This window comes from Marmota marmota, unplaced genomic scaffold (assembly GCF_001458135.2).
Source record: "Marmota marmota marmota unplaced genomic scaffold, marMar, whole genome shotgun sequence".
NCBI classification, from domain to species: domain Eukaryota; kingdom Metazoa; phylum Chordata; class Mammalia; order Rodentia; family Sciuridae; genus Marmota; species Marmota marmota.
In genome coordinates, this window is record NW_026000211.1 from 19,382,727 (window position 1) to 19,407,607 (window position 24,881).

Genomic DNA, 24,881 nt, shown 5'->3' on the forward strand with positions numbered 1-24,881 from the left:
TAGTAATGTTGAAATGATATCTGCCTGGGCCATAAAATGCTCAACGAACCCATCATTACTCTATGCCTAGAGAAGATCCCTTTAATCTGTAATTTGGCTGTGCAATCAAAAATTTCCATTCATGTCAGAAGTTTAGAATTTCAGTTAAAGCCTCAATTTTGAGTTCATAGTTGTTAAGAACTTCATATTCTAAAAAAGACGTATTCATAATATCTCCATAGGACTTGACGGAAGGTGGTATAGGCAATGGGACTAGAGATGAAGGGTATGTATGAAGTTGTTTTAGAGGCAGAACCTTCAAATTTAATGGACAATTCATTGGTAAGAATGGAAAGCAGAAATACTAAAGAGTTGGAGTCATGAAAAGAACATATACTCACTGATACAGTGAATTAATTGGCATGTCTATTAAATCTCAAAATTATATAATTTGTAAAATCTCAGATGAGATAATGGCTTCCAATTTATATGGTTACTGTAAGACAGATTACTTAAACATCAAAAATTTGATAATATTCATTTACAATAGTCCAAAAGAGAAATAACATCATGGTTTTGATTATTAGATGGCAGGATATGATTTATAGCTTTATTGAATTTTGAAATTCTTATTTATTGAGAATGTTTAAAATATTTATGAATTATATTCAGTGTTGAAGGATTCCACAATATTTTTTTAAGCAGATGACATTCCACTTGGAGACTGTGTGTTGAATTGATTAAGGTCATGGATTCTGGAGCATTTCTGTTTGGGTATAAATTTCACAATTCTGTTACCTATATGAATTTGGAAAAATGCTTAATATTATAGTGCCTTAGTTTATTCATTTGTAAAGTGAAAATAACATTTTAAAGTGAAAATAAAATTTGCTGTGAAAATTATATGAGGTGGTACAAAGCCCTAAGAATATTGCCTGATATAACCAATTGTACTCAGTTTGTGTTATTGTTATTATTATTTTGTATTTCAGTATCATGATAGAATTACACTGGAAAGACTTGAATGGTTCTAACTTTCAGAATTAGAATATTAACTTGGAATAGGCACTTAATAAATAGGCAGTAAATTGTTGGAGGCAATTATAAATCTGATTTTATAAATTAATCTCCAAAATTACTAACATATCATTATTGACCTAACATATAAATGATATACTTTGCTACAGTTACAGTTCACTTTTATTAATTTCTAGAATGGTGATGCATTTCTGAATGATACGTTGAACACTTTTAACTTTTATCGACTACTTCCTTTCCCCTCCCACAAGAAAGACTTCCTGTTTCCATTTAACCGAAATGCATTTACAACATCCCTGCAGGGAGTGTACTTCTTTCATTACATGACAAATAATTGTGCAAATGTTTCTGTGCCATTTTAATGAATATTATCTGCATTTATCTATGTATTCTACTAAAGATATTATTTTTCCTATCAACTCTTCTTCATTAGACAGCAATATCCCTCAAATTAGGAATCATTTCCACTTTATTTTGTTCTTCCAGTTGCTCATGGTATAGCATGGTACAGATCTGTATACTTTTGGGTGTGTTTTGCATGAAAAAAACTTAAGACACTTTGGGGACTGACTTACTGAAATAACTTTTCCAGGAGGAATCCTAAAAGAACTAGGTCAAAAACCCATAGAATTATATAATTTTTTTTTTTTAGCTTGAAGGGACCTTAGAGATGACTTTTTCCATATCCTCCATTTTACACATTAGGAAACTGAGTCCCAGCATACCAGGGGCAGATATAGAATCACAACTCCATCCTTGCAACTGATAAGCCCCAGTGCTCATTCAACAGCATCCACCCACTTTCCGATTGAGTCCCTTTATTTTCCAGTTGATTTCTGCATATTATGGTGTGTGTGTGTGTGTGTGTGTGTGTGTGTGTGTGTGTGTTAGGACTTCACAGCCTTGTCAGATAACAGAAACAAACTTTACCATAAAAAGGTAATAAATTATAAATTAAAGGGAGATTTTTCTCTTATATTTGTCTTTATTAACATTATTAAGAAGAATTTGTTGTACTGAAGACAAGAGAAAATTTTAGGGAATATAAAAACATCCTATCAAACCATCTTTTCTTTCCGAATAATCTTTTCCAAGACCCCACTTTAGGGATCATTATTTTGGATAAGGGGTCATTCATGGGGTTCTGAGATGTGTTGTGGAATGAGTACTTAATGTGTAGAAGAGGGAGACATTTGCAGGAGACTAATCTGAAAGTGAAAGGGGGCAGGGTAGAGACCTCTAGGGAGGGGTGCTCTGAAGCCAGGGAAATAGGTTTCACCCGTGGCAGGCAGGTGGAAAGAGGGAGGGGTCTGCATGCGCACAGAGTTTCTAGGCAGCGTGTGAGCTGTCTCCGCTGGGAGGGGCGAGGCTGTCACTCGCTGGGGCGTTAGAAGCCTGAGAGGCGCTTGGAAAACTTGGCCCTCCGGAGAATCTGGTCACTCGCACTCCTCTGGGGACCTCAGAAGAAGGAGGACCTTTGGCCATGGGTGAGTGTGCGAGCTGGTGCGGATAAGTAGCCTAAAGGCTGGGCGTGGTGACGAGTGTTATAGAAAGTGAACATTTGTAGTCCTCAGATTGCACGGAACACCCGCCCCCCCCTCCAACCCCTACCCACAGCCTGGACTTCTCTCGCAGGCGAGGAGGGGATAAGGTGGCGGCTAGAGGCAGGGGCAGGTGCTGGGCCATTTAAAATGGGCGAAGGCAATAATCCTGCAGCCCGGGGGCGTTCGGTGTACGGTGGTGCTGGGACGGTGTCTAAGGAATAAAGAAAGGATTAGAAATAGTGGATGGATTCCAGGAAGATCGTCGTTCTTACTTGTTGTGGGGTTTGGGGAGCAAGTGGAGACAGGCACAAGAGATGGAAACTTCTTAAAACTTCCAGCTCGCACAGGTTGAGTAGAGGGAGGCGCTGGGGCAAGACGAGATGAGATTGGGGACAAGTTCCAGCCCTCAAGTCAAGTGAGTGCTCATTTGCATAAAACGCTTGGAGTCCTAAGGCTGATTCACCCTCGGCTAGACCTGGATAAATAAGCATTATGGTTAAAGGACGTCCAGACTGGCTCAGGTCACTGGAAGGTACAGCTCCAAGCCGTTTAGATTCACTCGCGTTTCTAGGAGTCCTCCTCTTGGGAGTTCAGCAGCGCAGCTTGGAAAAGTCCCAGGAATGTTGGAGGGGTGGGCTGGAGGGGCGGAGAACTGGGTGAAGGTCGATCCAAACCCTGCAGGAGGAGGTGGTGGAAAAAGTTCAGGGAAGAGCCAGAGAGAGGCCAGAGGGAAGAAATCACCCACTCCCTGAAGACTTGGTTTGGTTTGTTCAGCGTATCTGTACCCGGGCAATACTGCATTTCCACGGTTACTTATTAGCTATCCACCAGTGGTTGGGGTTTAGTATTTAAACGCCAGAATACTCACTTCTTCCGGTCCAAGTCCTTTACCCACCCCTCCCCCGCAACCCCCTTGTCCTTTGTTGTGAGGGATTTCTTCAAGAGTAAAGGAGGCCTTTGGGACTGATGTGCTCCTGTTGAAATTCCCAAATTCCCACAGGCTCGAGGGTTAGGGGATGCTTTGACTACTAATCGGTGGAGTTTATAGACACTGGCCAACTTGGAAGAAAGGAAAAAAGAGAAGGCTGAGGACATTTTTGCCTATGAATGTTAGCTCTGATCAAGACATTCATAGTCTCTTCTTGCTTAACCCTGGAAGAGCCTTAGAAAGAACCATTTTTAGGACCTTTGAATAAAACACTGTTGGAAATGATCTACAAAATAGATGATTTTTAAAAGATGTTTTCCAAAAAGGAAACAATATTTTCAGGGTATAAGAGAGAAACATTCTCTCAAGTGGGACAGAACTGTACTTTAGGCTTTTTTTTTTTTTTTTTTTTTTAATTCAGCATATAAACTCTTGTTAGAAAATAACATGGGGAGGGGGATTCTTTTTTACAAATGGAAAGCCAAAATAATTAACTCAATGTAATCTATTAATTGATACTAAATGCATTAAGATGCTGTTTGGATCCAACATAATAAAGTATCTACAAAGAATGACATAATTTACGCTTATAAACTTGAGCTTGAGGGTTTAAACTGCTCATAATTTTATAGTTAATGATTTCTTTAAGTTGCTTTTCCAGACTATATAATAAGAGCAATTAGTCCTGGATTTTGCTTCAATCTATACGGATAAATTGCCCATGCCAAATTACAGATAAGTATCCTGGAAAGGGGGCGGAGTTAACAATTTGAGTTGTTACAATAATCTGGAGCTTGGCCTGTAACTCTTAGAAACTATTTATAATCTCACAGATACTCCAAATTTGTTTATTCTTTCTTCTGCCAGGAATGGCTTATGTTTTTCCTCTTGTCCTTAAGGTGACCCAAACTCATGTAGATTTCAGGTACCTAGTGGGAGAAAGGGAGTGTGGAGGATGTGTGAGAAATCAGAGGTCAGGAAAGTAAAGGAAAGAACAGGTAACTATGAATAGTGGGAGCCTGAAGTCAGGACTCAAGGGGCAGAGACTCAGAAAAGCAGTGCAAAATAAATTAGGAAGAGCCAACCAGCAGATGAGGGGTGAATGAGAGAAAGAAGGAGGGAAACACCTCCAGAAACTAGAGAAACATTTGGTCATTAAATTCATATTACTCTTCTTTAAATTTGCTTGTGTAAAGCAGAACTTCATTACTTCATATCTCTTTTATTTAGTGGTAGTAGGGATAGTAGGGGTTTAAAATTGGAGTCAGGATTGCTTGAAAAAGGGGGAATAACTGAAGGAGAATGCTGGATCCATCTTTTCCCTGTTATGCTGACTGAAATTTATCATTTACAGAAAGAAAGATGGTGCTATGGGGTGAATATGTTTCTTGTTTGTGTAAGAAGAAGAAATTCCTCCTGTAGCATTGTGGAAGAGTGAGAGTAATTGGTTAATCAAACATTCTGAATAATTTATAGTCATATTTATAATGCACAAGGCCAATTCTCAACAGAACTTATTTGCAAAGTAGGCATATTGAGATTTTTGGCATCTCTTACTTTTTCTTTTTGTTCTCTTCTCTTTCCTCAGTGATGCCCTTGGCTTGTGTGGGTATGCAGGAAGGTTTTCCTTTGCTCTAAAATTCTGCTTTCCTGAAAGGATACAGCAAAGTATTTCATATTAAAAAGGCAGAGCTCACCATTTGCAAAGAGTGTTTACAGGTCAGCTGTAAGGCTGACTTTAACCATCAAGCTGTTTAATTGTGGAATTTTAGGCTCCAGTATAAAGATAGAGTCAAGGAATATATTTAATTTATTTCCTAACCATGATACTCACTGCCCTACTTGACCACATTTATGTCATAAATATTTACTCTGACATCATTAATCTTTGTTTTGTTTATCAAATGGTATTGAATATTATTTAGTTTAACAGGTTTTATTACAGAAAGTTTCATGAAGGGAGTGGTATTGAATTTGATTTGGAGATGAGAAGGATTTGGGAAGGGAAGAGGTGAAATCTTTGGTAGATTGGAAACACGTAATAAAGATTTAAATTTAATAAGGGAAAAAGAATAAGAAAGTAAAAATATGATTTGAGGATTACCAACCTTTAGTGAGAGCTAAAGCCACTTATTGAATTATCTGTTTGAAGGTGAGAGCATAGGAAATACTAGTTGAGAAAGGATAAACCCTGTTTGGAGGAAGAAGAAGAATACAAGCTACTTAATATGTTCTAATTGCCCCCAAATTAGAACAATGAAATGTGACATCTTACATGATTGACATTAGATTCAAGAATCCATATATTTTGATAAGAAAAAAACAAGATGGAAATGGTTGTTCAACTTTAGTAAAAGTGGATTTGGTTGTGGATCTATAAAATTGTTTACTAATTTAGGTAAAAATTAATGAGATACAGTATTGTCCTGAATTTATGCTTTTATTTCAGGAAAAATATGACACTTTACAAGCAGTCATGAATAAGGTACAAAGTGCTTAGGTTTGAAATAGGAGAGGCAGAGGATAATCCCATGTGTTTGGGGGTGGACCCTCAAACCTCTGAAATCTTGTTTTCTCTATTTTTTTTTTTATTTTTGTAGATCAGATCTTAATTCAATAATAATTAGAGGAAAAACATGGACAAAAGATAAGGTTGAAGTATTTTCATTAAGAAAGTTGAACATATTTTTTTTATGACTCTAGACTACTAGGTAATACTTAAAGGATCATTTGATCTCTAATATGTTACTTTTCTGAGATGATTATAATGATCTGATTATATTCTGAATGAGAGAAAGATAAACTAATGTAGGCATCTATTGCTGCATAATAACAAACAAGTGGATTATAATGATTCATTATTCTCTCTCATGGTTCTTGTGGGCTGACTGTCTGCTGAACAATTTTCATTTGAAGTCTCATGCTGTTACCATCTGATGTTGGCTGGGGATTCAGCCATCTGAAGACTTGATTGAACTGGTCTTTTAAGATAGCTCACACAAACCAGGGGCAGTGGCACAGGCCTGTAATCCCAGCAACTCAGGAGGTTGAGGCAGGAGGATTGCCAAGTTTAAAGTCAGCATCAGCAATTTAGCAAGGCCCTAAGTAACTCAGTAAGACCCTGTCTCAAAATAAAAAAAGAGGGGTGGGAGGACTGGGGGATGTGATTCAGTGGTAAAGTCCCTCTGGGTTCAATCCCCAGGACCCAAAAAAAGATTGCTTGCACATACAGCTAGTAGTTGATGCTGCTCTGTTTGTGTTGGGAGTTTATCTGGGCCTACTCTTTTTTTTTTTTTTTTTTTAATTTTCTTTGTGAAATGATGGCAGGGTTCCAAGAACAAGCACCTCAAGAATGAGTATCCCATGAAACCTAAGCAGAAGCTACAAGGATTCTTAGGACTTAGCATCAGGGAAACATCAGAACATGACTTCTGCTGCATTCCGTTAGCCACAAAAGTCATCAAAAAGCAGTAAGATTCAAGGGTAGGGAGATTAGGCCTGTCCTCTTGATATCAAGAGTAGCATGCTTACACGAGGAAAGAAGCAATTAACTAATTAATCAACTAATTGATTTCATTCCTAAAAGTTATGTCCCATAAGTGTGCTTCACATTACAACTAAAATCTCAGTGTAATTTCTCTGAAATTTTGCATATGCATAAGATAAATGACTGAACCTTTAATTACAAACATGAGGAAATATGTCACACTAAAATCTTACAGCAAAACATTTCAGTGTGGAAATTCATGCCTGAGTGGAAGGAAATGTGTTGGTAGAATACTGGGATAAAATCTGCTCAAAATAGTTTCAAATAAAAGCAGTTAATCTTTCTATTTTCATTGAAATCCAAAGTTCTAAGACTATTATAAATTATTGTTCATTTTATTTATAATTGAGTTTGCGTCATAAATTGGAATATAGATGAATTATGAAAAATCTATATTAACTATTTTTTGTTACAATAAATAAATGCTTTATAATGATCTGCTTAGGAGCTGGCTTTATTTTGCAAGAATGGGCTACTTTTATATAATACATTATTTGAGTAGGTATGGAGTCATTAGAGACTTAAATATACTTATTTTTGGAAAAGATATAGTTAATTATGTTAACTTTATGAAATAAAACATTTCATGTAATTTTTAATTGGCAATTAAAAGTGTCATTGTGATTAGGAAAAAATATAGGTCCTTTCTGAGACAATTGAAAAACAAAATAAAAAAAAAATTAGGGTGAGTTGGGTTTAAATTTAAGGACAGAATTAGTTTCAACCTAGAAACTTACAGGCCTTAAAAAAAATTAGATTCTTAACTGTGTTTCAACTCATTTGACTTGAGGTCATTCTATTTTCAACTGTTTGAAAAGAGGTAAGAAAATGAGGATAGATGATGGGAAGCCATATACTCATTACGCACTGCCCATAATATAACAAGCCCCAAACTCAGCATCCCAACAAGAAATGAAAACTAGTTATATAAACACTATGACTGGAATAACATATGAGAATTCAGGAGGAAATATGACACGTAGTTAAGAGAAATTCATCTATAGTTTGTTAAGATATTCATTCACCATAAGAGATCTATACCTAAACTATATAATAGTTAAATAAATGCTTTTTCTATTTCTGTAAACCTTCTTTTTCTAGAACCTGTAATTTTACTGTGTACTTGAAAAAACTTACAGAATATATTAAACACTGATTCTTGGATCCTGACTCTTAAGCTCCAGATTCAGAAGGCTGGGGCTGCAGAGCTGGCCCTATAATGTTAGTTAGTGTACAGTCCCACTGATTTCCAGGCAGGAAGTCTAGGGTGTGCTTTGAAATTGGAACTCTAGAATGCTTCTCTCCCTCACCAAGCTAAATGTTATTCCTTTACTTGTATCTGTAATACATTGTTTTAAATTCATTATTTGGTTATGACTCAAAAAAATATAATCAAAAGCTCCATTTACATTTCTATTTCATTTCACTATAAACTTTCTAGGTCTCTATAGTTGCTGACACTTTGTCCTTACTAAGTCACCCATCAGCTTTATGGGGTAATGCTCTCCAGAGTATACTGAAATGTCTTCCCTGAAAATGACTAACAGCTTCTAACTTCAGGGTTTTGAGTATTATTTATGTTTATGTAAATTCTAGATCTGTTTTTCTGTGCTTAGCTGTCCACTGTCTTCACCTAGTTGTCCCTCTAGTTATTCAATATCCATATGTTCAAAACTGAAATCATCCTTCCAAGATCTGACTAGCTCTCTCCATTCTCCATCCCCTCTCCTTCCTCTTATTGTAGAGGGGTGATAGTAGAAAAAGGAAGGTGAAAGAATGATCAAGGTTCGACATTGGAGAAAATGCCCATTTATTGAGGAACAGCTCTGCATATTTATAGAGCTGGGGTGGTTGGGCAGTTATGACAGTTTAATGGTTGAAGGGTTTGACAATTGGCATGGGGTGCTTTCTGATTGGTGGGTAAGGATCATGTGAGTCAGCAGGGCTAGTCTGATTGGTGGGTAAGGATCATGTGAGCCAGCAGGGCTAGTTTGATTGGTGGGTAAGGATCTTGTGAGCCAGCAGGGCTAGTCTGATTGGTGGGTAAGGATCACATGATCCAGCAGGGCTCACCATTGGAAGGCTCTTCTCCGGGGAAGGGGAAGTTAGTCTTTGGAGCCTGGGCGACTCCCAACAGAAGGGACACTGGGAAAATAATTTGAATGTGATAAATGCTCAAGATATAATTAAGTTTTTTCACATTGTTAGGAGAATATGGTCAAGCCAAGAATACAGAGCACAAATACCTGGAGTTTAGTAAGCATTGCATCCAGTGAAATTCTGCCTTTTCTGCATGCTCTCAATGTCTTGCCAGAGCATCTATTCTGGCAGCTATCCTCTCTGTGTTGTAGTTATTTGTTAATATGTATTTTATCCTTCGTTATTTGAGGTCACATCTGGACTCTGAAGGCAGTAACTTCTACACAGCAAAGAAATCATCGAATACCTATACCGTTATGCTATTTTGTCTAAGGTCAACCGCCATGCTAACATAGAAAGTTACAGAAACACAATATTTGAGTCTTTTTACAGAATATGCATTTAGCTTTAGTAATGGCAGGAGACACAAAAGAAGGCAAGACTGTGGAGTGAGTGTATCTGTCCAGAACAGGTTAGGGATACTACTGTGAGAAGGATTTGACACTAGAACAGAGGCCTTTATGAAATAAGAAACATTAAGACAAGAAGGACTTGGAAGATTCAACTGAGATGTGGATCTGAGAAAGTTAGTGCAATTTCAAGAGAGTCAATGAAGGAAAGGGTTTTGATCTATGTGACCTATAGAGTTCAGTACAATAGAAAGAACAGAGAAGAGTAAAACTTATTTTTCTTTAAGGAATTTTAAAAGTTGATATAAGCCTACTAAAATTCATATAGTTTTTTGGTTGTTTTACATTGTCTTATAATTGCCCAGTCAAGATGTATCATGTCCATTTTGATAACTGTATTTTTTTATTATTCTTTATTTTATTAATAGAGCATAGTTATACTTTGAATAGCAGGAATACATAGATCAATATGTGGTCTATGTTCAAACTATTTTTATTAAAGGGGTGAAGATCCAAGTTTGTTCTCTTGAAATAAATTTTAAGAATCAGAAACGAAAGAAGGAGAGAAAGAAGGGAGGGAGTGCATGAACAATTTATTACAAAATGATCCAATAATATAAACACTTTGTATTGTTTAAATATAGTTTTAAAAATTAAAATATCCATAAAGTGTTTAATGGTATTTAAGGATTTCTAAAAAGTGAAATAAAAAGTTTTTTTAGTTAGTTGTTTTACATTGTGTTATAATTGTTCAGTCAAGATGTATCATGCTCATTTTGGTAACTCTATTGTTTTTATTATTCTTTATTTATAGAGCATAGTTATACCTTGAATAGCAGGAATATATAGATCAATACATGATCTATGTTCAAACTATCAAATTGGTCAACGGAGATGAAAAATATTGTTAAACTTTCACTAGACCAGAAGTCAGATGATGATCATTTGTATTTCAGTAACTTTGTATTATTGATAAGTGCTACCTTTTTCAACAGGTGTAGTCCTTCATGAAAGACTTGGATTCAGTGTTCAGCATGAGTTTAGTCAGCTCTAATTGCCTCTAAACTAATGCCTAACTGACTGAAAAAAAAAAAAAGTCATGTTCAGCCCCACATCCTTATCCTTATCAGATGATGAGGAGATACTTTCATAGCATGTGTCTCAAAACCGCCATATAGATCTTTTCTTGTTAGTTAGGTTTCAAGCCTGACTTTTAATCAGAGGAGACTCTTTAGGGTTCAACCACAAGATTTGGCATTTTTCTTCTTCTTCTTTTTTTTTTTTTTGGTATCCGTAGATTTTTAAAAATAATTCGTATCAATGAGGATTAAAAAATCAACTGGAATGAAAAAAATCAAACATGCATGCAATATTTCTTGGAATTATCTGAAGTTTCATTAGTCCATATACACATTGCTTACTTTAAATTCATTGTGTATTACTTTGTATAAACAATTAACATGTACTAACAATTTATTTTTCATATATGAGAGACAAAATTGACATATTTTAACAAGTAAGTTTCTATTTTTTTTTTGCCAGTAGCTAGCACCCTAAACTGTTAATGTACATTGATACTTATGTTTGTGTATGTGGGGGAGAGGTTCTTGGTTTTACATTTTTTTTTTTACTTTTATATGTGGGAGTCTAAGATAGTGTCTTGTGAAGCCAATATAATGCAAGAGGGATCATTTTACAAGTCCTAGAAATGGTATTTTTAAGGACTTTCTCTGTTCTTTGATAAAAATTACCTCCCTGGTTAAATCCTAGAGTCTAAATCCCAGACAAATATATTGCTTTCATTATAAATATCAAGGCATAGAGAGGGGATTGATATCTGATAGAATGTAACTCATTGCCAACTTATACCCTTTGGATATAGTATTTTGTGTTTGTTGTTTCTTTGTAAAGAAAAACATAAATATTCAAAAGAAAAGTGCTGAAATGGTGCTGAGCTTTCACAAATTCTGGACACTGTATAATATTTAGGAGGCATTTTCTATTAAGATAGGTCAACTATCTAGTCAATATTTGAAGTACAGATTACGAGCACTGCCTACTTAGGGAGCTTTCTGCATTCTTTTTTGATTTTTCTATTAAGTAGTACAAAAAGGGTAAAATAAAAGTCTACATACTAGACATATGTGAGGGTGACAAAGAATATCTGTTATTTCCATTATTCCATTCTTTTAAAAAATTAAAAAGAATACAATTTTATTCTTAAAATTAGATATCAGAAAGCAAATAGCAAGATGCTATTCCTAGAGAGAAAAGTGTCAGAGCAGCTATTGATGCAAGTGCACAATTTGAATCTTTAATATACAAATTACATAGAAATCACTAGAAAAATTAGCTTTAATTAATTTTATTCATCTCATAGTAATTACCTTAATGGCGCCCCTTTAACTAATATATTGTGGTTTCAATAAGCCAAGATGCAAAGTTATACTCAACTCAAAACAGGTAAAAATTTAAGAATACCAAAAATAATTCACGAATCTCATTTCATCATCTTAAAACTCTGTTGTTGCAGAATTTTTGTATGTAGTAGAGCCACCAACAAGCCCATAGTGGAAGAGTACTCCTCCCAGAAAATATCAGCCTGTTGATTTGATTGGACAGGTATTTCTAAGCCACATGCTCACTCTGGTTCTACCCCAAACGACACAATGATACAGAGTAATGATAATTTCTAATTCCATAGCACTTCGTGCTCTTTTGGAAATATAAAACTTTGCACACAGAAAACTATATGAGGGGCTACGGGTATAGCTCAGTTGGTAGAGTACTTGCCTACCATGCACAAGGGCCTGGGTTCAATCCCCAGCACCACAAAAAACCAAAATAACAACAGAAAACTATATGAGAATTCTGTAAGATTAGATAAAGAAATGTAGATTAAACACAATAATTGCTAAAACCATTGGCAAAGAATGGATTGGAGGCTACAATGAAAGTTTTTCTGAATGAGAATCTTGAAGAGAAGCTGGAAGGCTTGTGACTTTGGAAGTAGGGGTGTGGGAGTAGCCCAAGAAGGGCAGGGAAGAAGCTGTGGAGGTGGGATGAACTTGGTCTTCAGAACCCATCTGAATCAGCTTCCCTCCAGCTCTTATTCAAAGGTTACTAATTTTTCCATCCTCTGGAAATGGTTTTGGGGCCACACTATTATAGAAATTGTAGAAACCATGCAAACAGTGACCTGGTGGTATGCAAAGGAGGGGTTCTGCTAACCCCAGCACCTTACCCTTCCTGTTCTCTCACCCTGATACTCCAACTCTAAGTCTCCTTGTTTCCCCACAGAGCACTTACAGACTTGTCCCATTTGCTGTGTGTGTACTCTGATCATCATGACTTTCTTTCTGTTCAATTAGACCTTAGTCAACAATCGGGCTATTCTCATATGGCAGTTACCTTGAAAAGTCTGCTTCCTGAAATACTGAAGTATAACCCCAGAGAAACACCAAGGCAAGCACAGAGTAGAAAATAAGAAGTTTTATTTAAAGAGTAGTAAAACAGACTTCTTAAGGGGGAAGATGGGAATCCAAAGGCAGAATCCGTGGGATGAGGAAGTCCCATCCTTCCTGAAGTTTCCTTTGTTCTCCTGCATTCTTCTTCTTTATCTTGTTCATTTTCTCCCATCCTGTGTACATGACTGAGAGATGCTGGAGTGGCCAGAAGGTGAGCAGGTGGGCTCGAAGGGCCAAGGTGGACTGCTGGGCAGGAAGGGAGTGGCAGCCCAGGGGGCCTTAATTAGCAGCTCCCTGTCTGCTCAGGAACTGCTCCATTAAAATCCCTTTGGAAGAGACAGTATATTAGAAAAAAAAAAAAAAAGAGATAGTATAGGCAGGGAATCTTGGTAACCAAAGGGCTCTGGAGACATGAACATTCCAACCTCCCGTTTTCTCCATCTGACCTGATCACCTGTTGACATAACTGCCTGTCTTTAATTCTTGCTTCATTCTTACACAAGAATTCTTCACTCTCTAGTTCTTTGTTCCAAAACACATGGATTATGGTAGCATACTATGGAGGAAGGCTTGACATAGGATTAAGAAAATCATTCTATTACACAGTTGCCCATTTCCAACGTTGAGGGATAGCCATCTGAACAGGTTCGGTTAGAGATGTTAACAGAAAAGAAGGAAATACTAAAAATAATGAGAAGAAAAAGCAAACCCAGTAGATAGGGTATTCCCTATGGCAGAGAGGAAAGAGTCACCTAGAACAAGCACAAACAAGGCAAGAGAATTGAAAATTTGAGGCCAGCTTGGCAATTTAGGAAGAACTTGACTCAAAATAAAATAAAAAAGGATTGGGGATACAGTTCAAAGGTTGAGTATCTCTAAGCTTAATTGCCAGTATTACAGAAAAAGTCTTAAAAATAAAAATTATAAACTTCACTTATCAGAAAATGTGGTAGAATTCAATGTGATAATGAATAATAAGATATCAACAGTTATTTCAAAATGTTTTCTTTTTTTTCTGTAATATTTGCATGATTTTATAGGGAGGAAGGGCAAAGAAGAAAGATCCCTTTCTCTTAGCAACTTAAATTTCACGTTCTTGGGCTTGGATTATGGCTCAGTTGGTAGAGAACTTGCCTAGCACTGGGTTCGATCCTCAGCACCACATACAAATGAATAAATAAAGATCAAATACATGTTTGAAGATGTGAATTTGGTGTCAACATACCTTAGATACAAACAGAGATATGATAAATTTTGGTATAAAGGTGTATTAAGAATTGTGATGCAAAAAAAAAAAAATAAGAGAGCTCATGTATAATGGCATAATTTGGTGTGAACATACTCTATATACAGTGTTATGAAAAATTTTGTTGTGAATGGATAATTATGAATGTAATAATGCACTTCACTATTAGCATGTATGCAAGAAATAAATAAATAAATCAGAAAAGAAAAAAAAAGATTTTGTGTCCATATACAACTAAAAAAAATTCACATTCTTCCTTTAGGTCTGTATAATCCTAGCCCTCTCTTGCATTTTCTTTTTTTGCTACCCTACCCCCTCTCCCACTTTCTTGCTTTTTGATGGCTTTTAAAATTCAGATGGTGAATGTTTGAAGAAGGCTATTATCTTGGGGTTGAAAGACTCATTCAGTTCTCTCCTATCTTCTGTGTTAAGGACTGATCCAAAATAGCACAATTAAAATAAAACACAACGTAATTAAAACAAAGCATTCTGAATAGGTAATTGAAAAAAAATCTAATTGGATATTTGTAATTATGCCTGTTCATTTTTCACTGAAGCTTTCTTAAATTAATACACAGTGCTATGTGCAGAGGATTTTTGTGAAGCAAATGTACACAGGGAGTACGTCCCTACTGGTAGAACTTTAATATGGTCTTCCAATTCTTGCAAGGATTTTAGAATTGAGGTACAAGTAGCTATTTGCTCTCCTCGAGTTGAGTCCTGTTTTCTTTGTCACTGGCTTTCTTCCTTGGTCCCAGTGGCTGTAGCTCACTGTTTATTTATTGGCTGTTTAGTATGGAAAAACATCTAGTCTTTTAACATCGACAACAAATCAGAGTAATGAGCCTGCCCATCAAGCTAGATTGGGTATAATCTTTGCCTGTTAGGTTCTTGGCTGGTTTTGCTGTACTTCACTATCCTGAAAGTTTGAGAAATCTGACTGCTTTGTTGGTTGTTGTTTTCTCATTCTTATTAACATTTGCCAAACCTTTTGTCATGCATCTTTAGACTCATGACAGCTTCCAGGTCAAATTTCAGTTTTGATCATTGCATCCTTTAGAAGTAAAGCTAAGGACCCAAATAGCCAGTTCCTTTTCAGTGGTTGCAATGGATGCTGATTAGCTGCATGCTGCTTGTGGAAGTCATAGCAACAGGTTCTACTTACTATCTTTTAGGCATCTCAATTAAGTTTCTTTAGTCTTTGAAAATATAACTACAAAAAAAGTTTAATCTCCTGGGGAAGATGAATATTTCCTTTCATTGGAGAACAACTTCATAGAGTTCATTAGGAATTCTTTTCTAGTGTTCATTTCTGAACAAGTAAGCTAGAAATTGTTTGTATTTCTTCCTTTCCTTTTTTCCTTCCAATTTTCATTATTAGACTTTCAATGGATATAATGTTTTAATTTTTAAAATTATTAATTGCCAAGTGGTTTGGGGCCATTCCTTAGGTTACAAGGAACCTAAGGAATAACCAGATTCCATCAATAACAAGAAAAAATATATTAAAGTTGATTACAGAAAGATGATAGCTATGGTTACTTTATTTTTCTAGAGAAAGATAGATGTAGGAAGAAAACCTGTATTAAATTTTACTACTATATAAAATGTGAATAAAAGTGGATTTTTTTCACTTTTTTACAAATCACAAATAATTGTAATTTCTCCCTATATAAAATCTCTTTGTAAGGATTTAAAAATAGCGTACTACAGGGACACAGTTTATAGCAGCACAATTCACAATACCTAAACTGTGGAACCAACCTAAATGCCCTTCAGTAGATGAATGGATTAAAAAATGTGACATATATACACAATGGAATATTACTCAGCAATAAAAGAGAATAAAATCATGGCATTTGCAACTAAATGGATGAAGTTGGAGAAGATAATGCTAAGTGAAGTTAGCCAATCCCCAAAAAACAAATGGCGAATGTTTTCTCTGATATAAGGAGGCTGACTCATAGTTGGGTAGGGAGAGGGAGCATGGGAGGAGTTGATGAACTCTAGAAGGGCAGAAGGGTGGGAGGGGAAGGAAGGGGGCAGGGAGTTAGCAATGACGAAGGAATGTGATGGACATCATTATCCAAAGTACATGTATGAAGACATGAATTGGTGTGAGCATACTTTATATGAAAAATTGTTCTATATATGTAATAAGAATTGTGATGCATTCGGTTGTCATATATTTAAAAAATAAAAGCAATTAAAAAAATCTCTTTGTGGCATAGACTTATAAGGTTTAGACATAATCCATTCATCAAGTGATTTTTAAACTTGCTGCCTGCTAGACAGAACACTTAATGCTAGATATTGCCAATACAAAGCTAAAATATGATACCTGGTATATTGTAAGAAAACATTAGGAGTTACCTGGTATAACACAGGCTGAGTAGAAGAGACTAGTTAAAATTCCTCCTAAAATGTCAGTTTGGGATGCCTAGAGTTTTGTTAGAGATGACCTATAAAACTTGAAGATGGTTTGCCTGGCATATGGATCAGAGTTAAAGTATTCTAGCTAGATAAGAAGATTAGTCCTCCATTACCTATGGTTTTGCTCTCTGTGATTTCAGCTATAAGAAGGTTAGTAGTGGGCTAGCACTGTATTATTTTATCATCATTTTATCATCATTGTTATCTCTTGATGTGCCTTATTTGTAAATTAAACTCTATCATAGGTATGTATGTGTAGGAGAAACCATGGTATATATAGGATTCAGTTCTGTTGGTGATTTTAGGCATCCACCCACCTGGGGGATCTTTGAAGGTATCTTCCATGAATAAGAGGGGACTATTGTAGTACAAATAAAGTATTAAAGCAAAAAAGGAAGTGGTCATTGATTTGTAAGCTGAATACAGTTAATTGAAGAATAGAAATGGGGCAGATGTGCACTGATTTAGAAGACTGAAGAGGTAAACAAGAGATAGTTAAGGAGTCTGAAATGATGTACTAACTGGTTGGCCTTTATTTCAATTAGACAGGGGAGGCGCTGTTGGGTATTTGCAGGATGGATAAGATAATTAGAAACAGTTTTAGCAGCAGTGGAGCTGAATATGATGAGTGGGATATTAGAAACAACAAAAAGTATGAGAAAGTATTTTTAAGAACAGATTTAAAATTATCAAACAAAATCCTAAAAATATAGAAATATTTTCTAATAATTATTTTCAAATAAACGTTACTGGAATGGAGGGGTAGTGAAAGGTGTGAAATTTCATTTTCAGTTTAAAGAAGAAATACCCAATAATTATCTTAGTAGATACAGAAAAAAAATATTTAATGAAATTTTATAATAATATATGGTAAAAATTAGAGGCAAATTAAAAAAAAAGAATAGATACTTATAAACTGATCTAAGGTTTTCTACATAAATCAATAAGTAACATTAAATTTAACATCAAAACACTAGAAGCATAAAAAAATGTTAAGAACAGGTTAAACATGTTTACTCTCACTGTCCTTCATTTTCTAACCAGGAGAATCAGAAAAGGAAAAAAAAATAATTACGAATGGAAAAACTAGAAAGAAATGGCCATTTTTCCATTAATGAAGATTATACACTTGTCTACATAGTAGCTTAAAGAGATTGCAAACAACTAGAAATGAGTTCAGAGAGGGTGCTTGGCCTAGATCAACATATCTAATTATGAGCATTACTGTAACACAACAATGCCAAAAATTAATTAAAGATCTAATTTACTATAGCAAAAACTTTTATAAGAATCCTAGAAATGAATGTACCCAAAGTATCTGAGTTTTCAATAACAGAAAGTAAAGGTGAATACTTAATATTTTATCTGGTTAGTACATATGAAATTTCATTATCTGAAATATTCCCATTCCTTTTGAAATGTGTGTGTGTGTGTGTGTGTGTGTGTGTGTGTATATATATATATATATATACACACACACACATATATACTTTTCCAATTGAATTTTAACAATATTTCAAAAACAAAGGAGTTTTTATGAAATTGACAAGCTGATTGTACGCCTATGTATGCAAAAGTTACATTCTACATATTGACCTAATTCTGAAAAAGAATTAAAAATAGAGGGAGACTTAGGCCTATTAAATATCCAGATTTATTCTGATATAGTAGTACTTATAACTATAGTTGAAATACTAAATAAGTGCATCAATAAATAGAACTCAGTGAAGGTTCCTAAATATATTCAGATTTCTGTGTATCTTTGATAGTGGTGGGAGAAATTACTAATTAATGTAGGACTATTCAAGAAAAGATGTTCAAACAACAGGTTTGTATGAATAAATAATTTTACTGTTTCACTTTTGTCCCCTATGTAAAGATAAAATTATTGCTGGATATACTAAGGATATAATTTGAAGCCCAATCTTAAAATTATAAAGAAAATATAAAAGAGTACAGGTTAAACATACTTCTCTAACCCCAATCATGAAAATACACAATGGTACAACCATTTGGGAAAATTACTTGGCTGATTTTTATAAAATTAAATATATGCTTAAAATGATCAGATTAACCAAGAGAAATTATTGGTGTATGTGTGCGTGTGTGCGCGCGCGCGCGCGCGCGTGTGCGCACTTGTGCTAGTCAGGTTTTTGTTGCTGTTACCAAAATATCTGACAAGAACAACTTAAAGGAGGAAAGATTTATTTTGGCTCAGTTTCAGAAATTCAGCCCATCACTGGCAGGCTCCAAGGTGGAAACTCAGCAGAAGGATGTGGCACAGGAGAACTGCTCAGCTCAGGGTAACAGGGAAGCAGAGAGAGAGAGAGAGACAAGATATAGTCCCCAATGGGACAAACCCAGTGACCTACTTCCTCCAACCATGCCCCACTTGCCAACAGTTACCACCCAGCAGTCCATTCAAATTATTAAACCATCAAATGTATGAGGTTAAAGCTCTCATAATCCACTCTTTTCACTTCTAAACATTTCCTAACACATCAGTTTTTTCTGGTAATATTTCTAGGTCTAAACTAAAACAGTTCACTCAAGAATCTGGATATGAGTGTTCGTAATAGTTTTATTTGTATCCCTGTACAATGGGGGAAAAAAACCCCAATGTCCTTCAACTGGTAAATGAATAAACACACTGTGGTGCTGCAATAGAATAGAATTATATTCAACAATGAAAAGGGAGAAACTACTGATCATAGAGCAGAGATAATGCAAGCTAAGTAAAAGAAGCCAGACTCGAAAAGTTATCAATCCATTTCCATGACAAGCTAGAAAAGGCAACTTTTTGAAGATAAAAGACATATCAGTGACTAACAGAGGCTGAAAGTAGGGTGAGTGAGCATAAAGAAGTGATAAATTTTGTGGAAACTTGTTCTATATCTTGATTGTGGTGGGGGTTATGTGACTGTATACATTTTCCCAAAGTGGTAGAACTGTAATTTAAAAGAAGCTGTATTTACTATATAGCAAAATAATATCCCACTTAAAACCAGATCAAATCAGAAGCAGGTATGATTAAATATTAATGTGATTGATTTTGAGTGGCAGGTCATTTTTGTTATATTGCTTTATCTTTTTGTTTTGAGAATAACAGTAACAAAATAAAAATTATTTTTCTCAGTTTTTAGTATATTAAGAATTCCTTCTAGAAAACATTTTCCCCCTCTGCTCCAAGCCCTATATTTCTACCTCCCTAATCTTTATATTTTTTCTCCATGTCCTTTATTCTCATACAATTTACAAAGTCTCTTAGGCATAATAGAAGTGAGAATTTTTGTAAACTATTTTCAATTAAAATCTTTCAATTTATTCAGTCATTAATAAATAATACATTCCATTTTAGTATGTTTTGAAATTGTTTACAGTTTAAATGGCAAAATGCTAACCAAAATCAAACCCTTTGCCAGGGAGCTGTTGTACTGATAGAAGTGGAACCTTGGAATCCTTACCTTCTGAGAACCAATGTGTACATAAATCTTTTCAGAGATTAAATCACTACTTTAATTGACAACATAAATATTTATGTTTTTTTCAAATTTGAAACTTTTTTTTTTCAAAATTGAAAACTTTTACAAAAATCTGTCTTGAGGCTGGGGTTGTGGCTCAGTGGTAGAGTGCTTGCGTAACTGATCCCCAACACATAAAAATAAATAAATATATTGTGTCCAACTACAACTAAAAAATAAATATTAAAAAAAAGAAAAAAAAAGTTAAAAAAAACCTGTCTTGATTTCTACCCCATAGAATTTGAAAACATAATTATTATTATATCTTATCAACCAATTCAGTGTCCATTTGAAGAACTTGATTTTTGATAAACATTCACATATTTACTAGAATATTTTTTCTTAGTAGAAATTGATCTTAAACATATGGAATGCCACAGTCTGGCTGGGCACAAAATAACCGAGCCGCCACAAAGCCTTGTAGGTTCAAACAGCAACTCTTTATTCCCAAACTCTCATCGGCACTGCACGTGTGCTTTTCCGCCAATGCCACCCACGCTGCCCTTCCAGAAACCCCCCACACCGGAAATCCCTCCTCCGGCACTTCCCCAACCAATGGGAACTCTCCGGGAATCCCCTCGAGAACTCCAAAGTAGGGCGCCCCAGGCAGCAAGAGCTACTCCATTGCCCGATAGTAAAGGTCAAATATACAATACAATCAGTCCAGCATCACAGCAATTATATATAGCTTAACTCAAATCATCATCTCAATGGTTCCCTGGCGTCACCTTTCAAACATTCCCTCTGGCAAATGCTAGGCAATGACTGGCCTCTCAACAATGGAAGACAATAATAAGGCCTGTCTCAGCAAGCTAAATATTCATGGTTCTGGGTTCAAATACTACTTTCATTAGTAGATTTTCAAAATTAGGTGTTTTAAATTTTGGGGGATCGGTAAAATATTACTGCTAATTACAGTTAGGACAAAATAGTAAATCAGCCAATATACTCAACTTCATAGGAGAAGCTTAAAATTCACAGAGCATTTTGGATTCACAAGAATCCAATGACTCTATTTGTAATACTACTGTTACTCCTAGCTCTTACTATTATTATTTACTTTTAATTAACATAGTACAAATAGAATGAAGCTATTATCTGTTTGTTGTTGAAGAATAAGTCACTTATATTTTCAGCAGAATATGGTATGTAAAATTCATTTTTTCCCCCTATTTCTTCCTGTGAACTGCTGTGGGTCCAGATCTATGAGACTGACTTTAAAAACTTAGGAGCTGCACAAATAAAGGTTTAATAAGATTGATATTTGCTTTTGATCATGGTTTTGAATTAGAATGCTGAACTTAAGAACAGAATAATTGACTCAATGATGTGATGATTTTTACTTATCTCATACCATCTGGAATAGGTGTGTTTAAATAACCTCTTGGAAGTGTTATGATTAAATAATCAGCAGTATAGGTTAGAGCTTCCTTGAAAAACAAACCATTAATTTATGGGATTGAAATAGAATTGAGGAGTCTGCAGTATTTGTGAATTTATATCTCATGGAACTATAGCCAGTCTTTAAATTATCATGGCAGTTGTTTCTTAGTGAAAACTAAATTTTTCTTCAAACAATTGATCCTGATCAAATGAACATTTGATCATTTTTAATTAATTTTTAATTAATTTCATTAATTAATTTTTAATTAATTAATTAACTAATTAATTAATTTTTAATTAATTTTAATTAAGGAAAGATTAACATTTACCTGAAATTGAAGGACAAATTTTGGTGGAATGATTATGAAATATTCATGAAATTTTTTCCTAAAAACGTTCTCTGTTTCAGTATGTAAAAATTTGGTCATGAATTGAAGCTTTACGTGGGCCATAATGGAATAGGTAATACACTGGATTAAGTCACCATCTTTGCTATGATTGAATGTAAATATAGCTGCATGGTTAGTGGTGGTTTTCCATCCTGCTCAATGTGATTCTCAATCAGAATTGCTTGGAGACCTTTTAAAAAGTAGAGATACTTAGCCCACTGTAGAGATAGAATTTCAGTTGATCCAAATTAATGCCCAGATATTGGTACTTTTTTAAGAGCTCAGTACTTGAATCCAATATGCAGCCAAGATTGAGAACACCTGAATTAGACACTGAGGCCTTTTGATGCTGTATTGTTCATTAACTCAGGATAGACTCATTGCAGCAAATAATGATGCCTGCATACCAGTGGGTCATGCAACAAATATTTCTTTCTCCTGTAAACTACAGTCCAGTGTGGGTGTGGGGAGGGTACATGGAAGCAAATACCGCGATATTGACCACTTTCACCTAAAAGTACCATCATTCCCTAAATAACTCAGAATTTTCCACATGGGAAATCAGAGAAGGAAGAAAAAGGAGGAATCAATGGGACAGTTTTGTGTTCAACCCTGAATTGACATACATAACACCCACAATCCATTAGCTAAATTGAGTCAAAAAGCCTTGTACAAATTCAAGAAAGTCTGCAATTCTAGCCTAAGATGAAAAAAGGAAATAGGGTTCTGGGTATAGAGAACAACCTCTGCTACAGTCTCTTAATCTGATACAGAAGACAGATTTTGATTAAAATAGTACAAAGATATTCTAACATAATAGTGTATCACCAGCTAGCTGGACTGGCGACCTGTGCTGGGTCACACAATCTGACTACATCAATAATTTGAGAAAATGCCGCAGTCTGGCTGGGCACAAAATCACGAGCCACTCACAGCCTTGTAGATTCAAACAGCAATTCTTTATTCCCGAACTCACACTGGCACTCTACAAACACGTTCTGCGCAAAATCCCAAATACTCTCTGAATCCCACGAGAACTCAACTAGAACTCAACGGGAACTCAGGCGCACCTGAGGCAGCAGGATACGCCCTATTCCCAGCAGGGTACACCTTAAACCTGGAACCGCCCTAAACACGGATTTTCCTAAACCAGGAACGCCCTAAACCCCGCCCTAAACCCTGATCCGCCGTGGTCCTTGAGCAAGGTCACCTTACATGCAATGACACTGCAAATGACCTGTGTCATGCCATGCGTCATTCTTACTTAGCAATGGCCCTCAGCAAGAAAATTGCGAAAGAAGCACACAACACACAGAAAAATACCTTTTGCTTGCTGGAATCAGGGACGGCTCTTGACCTTAAGGATCTGTTGGGGGCGGGGGATGTGGCTCAAGCGGTAGCGCGCTAGCCTGGCATGCCTGTGGCCCGGGTTCGATCCTCAGCACCACATACAAACAAAGATGTTGTGTCCGCCAAAAACTGAAAAATAAATATTAAAAAATTCTCTCTCTCTCTCTCTAAAAAAAAAAAAAAAAAGGATCTGTTGGAAGGAGAGAGCAAGCCACCTGAAAATCCTCTATTTATTGGGGAGAAGGGACATTTAAAAATGTTGAACCCAAATGAGGCAAGGAATTGGGTCTCAAGGTGTGTAGCCCAGTCTCATTGGGTGACGCCCACTTCCAGAGCATCAGTCCCCAGATGAGTGCAGTGGAAACAGGTGGATCTCACCTTTGTTGCTTAAGGCAAAGGGTTCGTGCTCACTCCTCTGTGGCAACAATAGTGAATGGTAGAACCTCAAAGTTTGCTTTACTTTTTCAACACTTGTACAGCATTTTGAAAACCAGCATGTATTTATTTTTGAATGTTCATAAAATTTGGACTAAAAACTTTTTAAAGATGATAGTAATGATGTGGGGAATATGTAACTGTCATATAGAGAATTATGTGTTATGAATCAGAAGAGGAAAGATTAAACTGAAGTGTTTAGGATTTAAGAGTGTTCAGTTAAGAGTCACACTTTCTCCCTTTTATTATAAAATATCACCTCTTAAGAATAATCAGAAGTCCTTACTTTTATTTAGATATTAATGTTAGTGCATCAAATGGATATTTGATATGATATATACACTTTAGACCTTTAGATTTGTAGTTCATAGGCTTAACTACTCATGTTAGAGCAAGTTATTGAGTTTGCTTTTAATTTTATATAATTATTGTATTGTGCAAATGTAATTTTCTAATCATAAGGCTTTTTTTGACAATGATTCTTTTTAAATAGGTTCATACATTCCTGGTTTCGGATGTTGAGAAGAATGTTTCCATTTACTAGTAATGTCTAGGTTCTTTTCTAAAACTCTTATTTCAAAATACTATAAAACCTTGGTATTTATCCAAAAGATCTGAAAATCAGCATACCATAGTGATACATGCATACCAATGTTTATAGCAGTGCAATTCACAATGACTGAGTTTTGGAACCATCCTAGGTGTCTGTCAACAGATGAGTGGATAAAGAAAATGTGGTCTATATAAACAATGGAGTTCTGAACCATAAAGAAGAATGAAATTATGGCATTGCAGGTACAGGGGCGTAACCAGAGAACATCATACTAGGTGAAATAAGCCAGAGTCACAAAGTGAAGAGTCTAATATTTTCTCTCATGTGTGGAAACGAGACAGAGAGAGAGAGAGAGAGAGAGAGAGAGAGAGAGAGAGACAGACAGACACAGGGGAAAAAAAGAACACAAAAGAAAGAATCTCATGAAATCATAAGGAAGAACAATAGAGTAGAAGAAGGTATTTGAGAGGGAGGGAGAAAGGGAAGGCATGGGGAAGTACTGGGGAATGAAATCGACTA

At 35.6% G+C, this 24,881-nt stretch overlaps 1 protein-coding gene across 1 annotated transcript in view; it reads left to right on the forward strand.

Moving 5' to 3' along the window:
* Positions 1-2,363: 2,363 nt before the first annotated feature.
* The window catches only part of Gpm6a (glycoprotein M6A), a 310,527-nt gene continuing 288,009 nt past the window's right edge, over positions 2,364-24,881 (forward strand). The window contains exon 1 of the mRNA XM_048791945.1: positions 2,364-2,504. Within this exon, the coding sequence (XP_048647902.1) occupies positions 2,501-2,504 (4 nt within the window). The 5' untranslated portion in view covers positions 2,364-2,500. The remainder of the gene's footprint in view (positions 2,505-24,881) is intronic.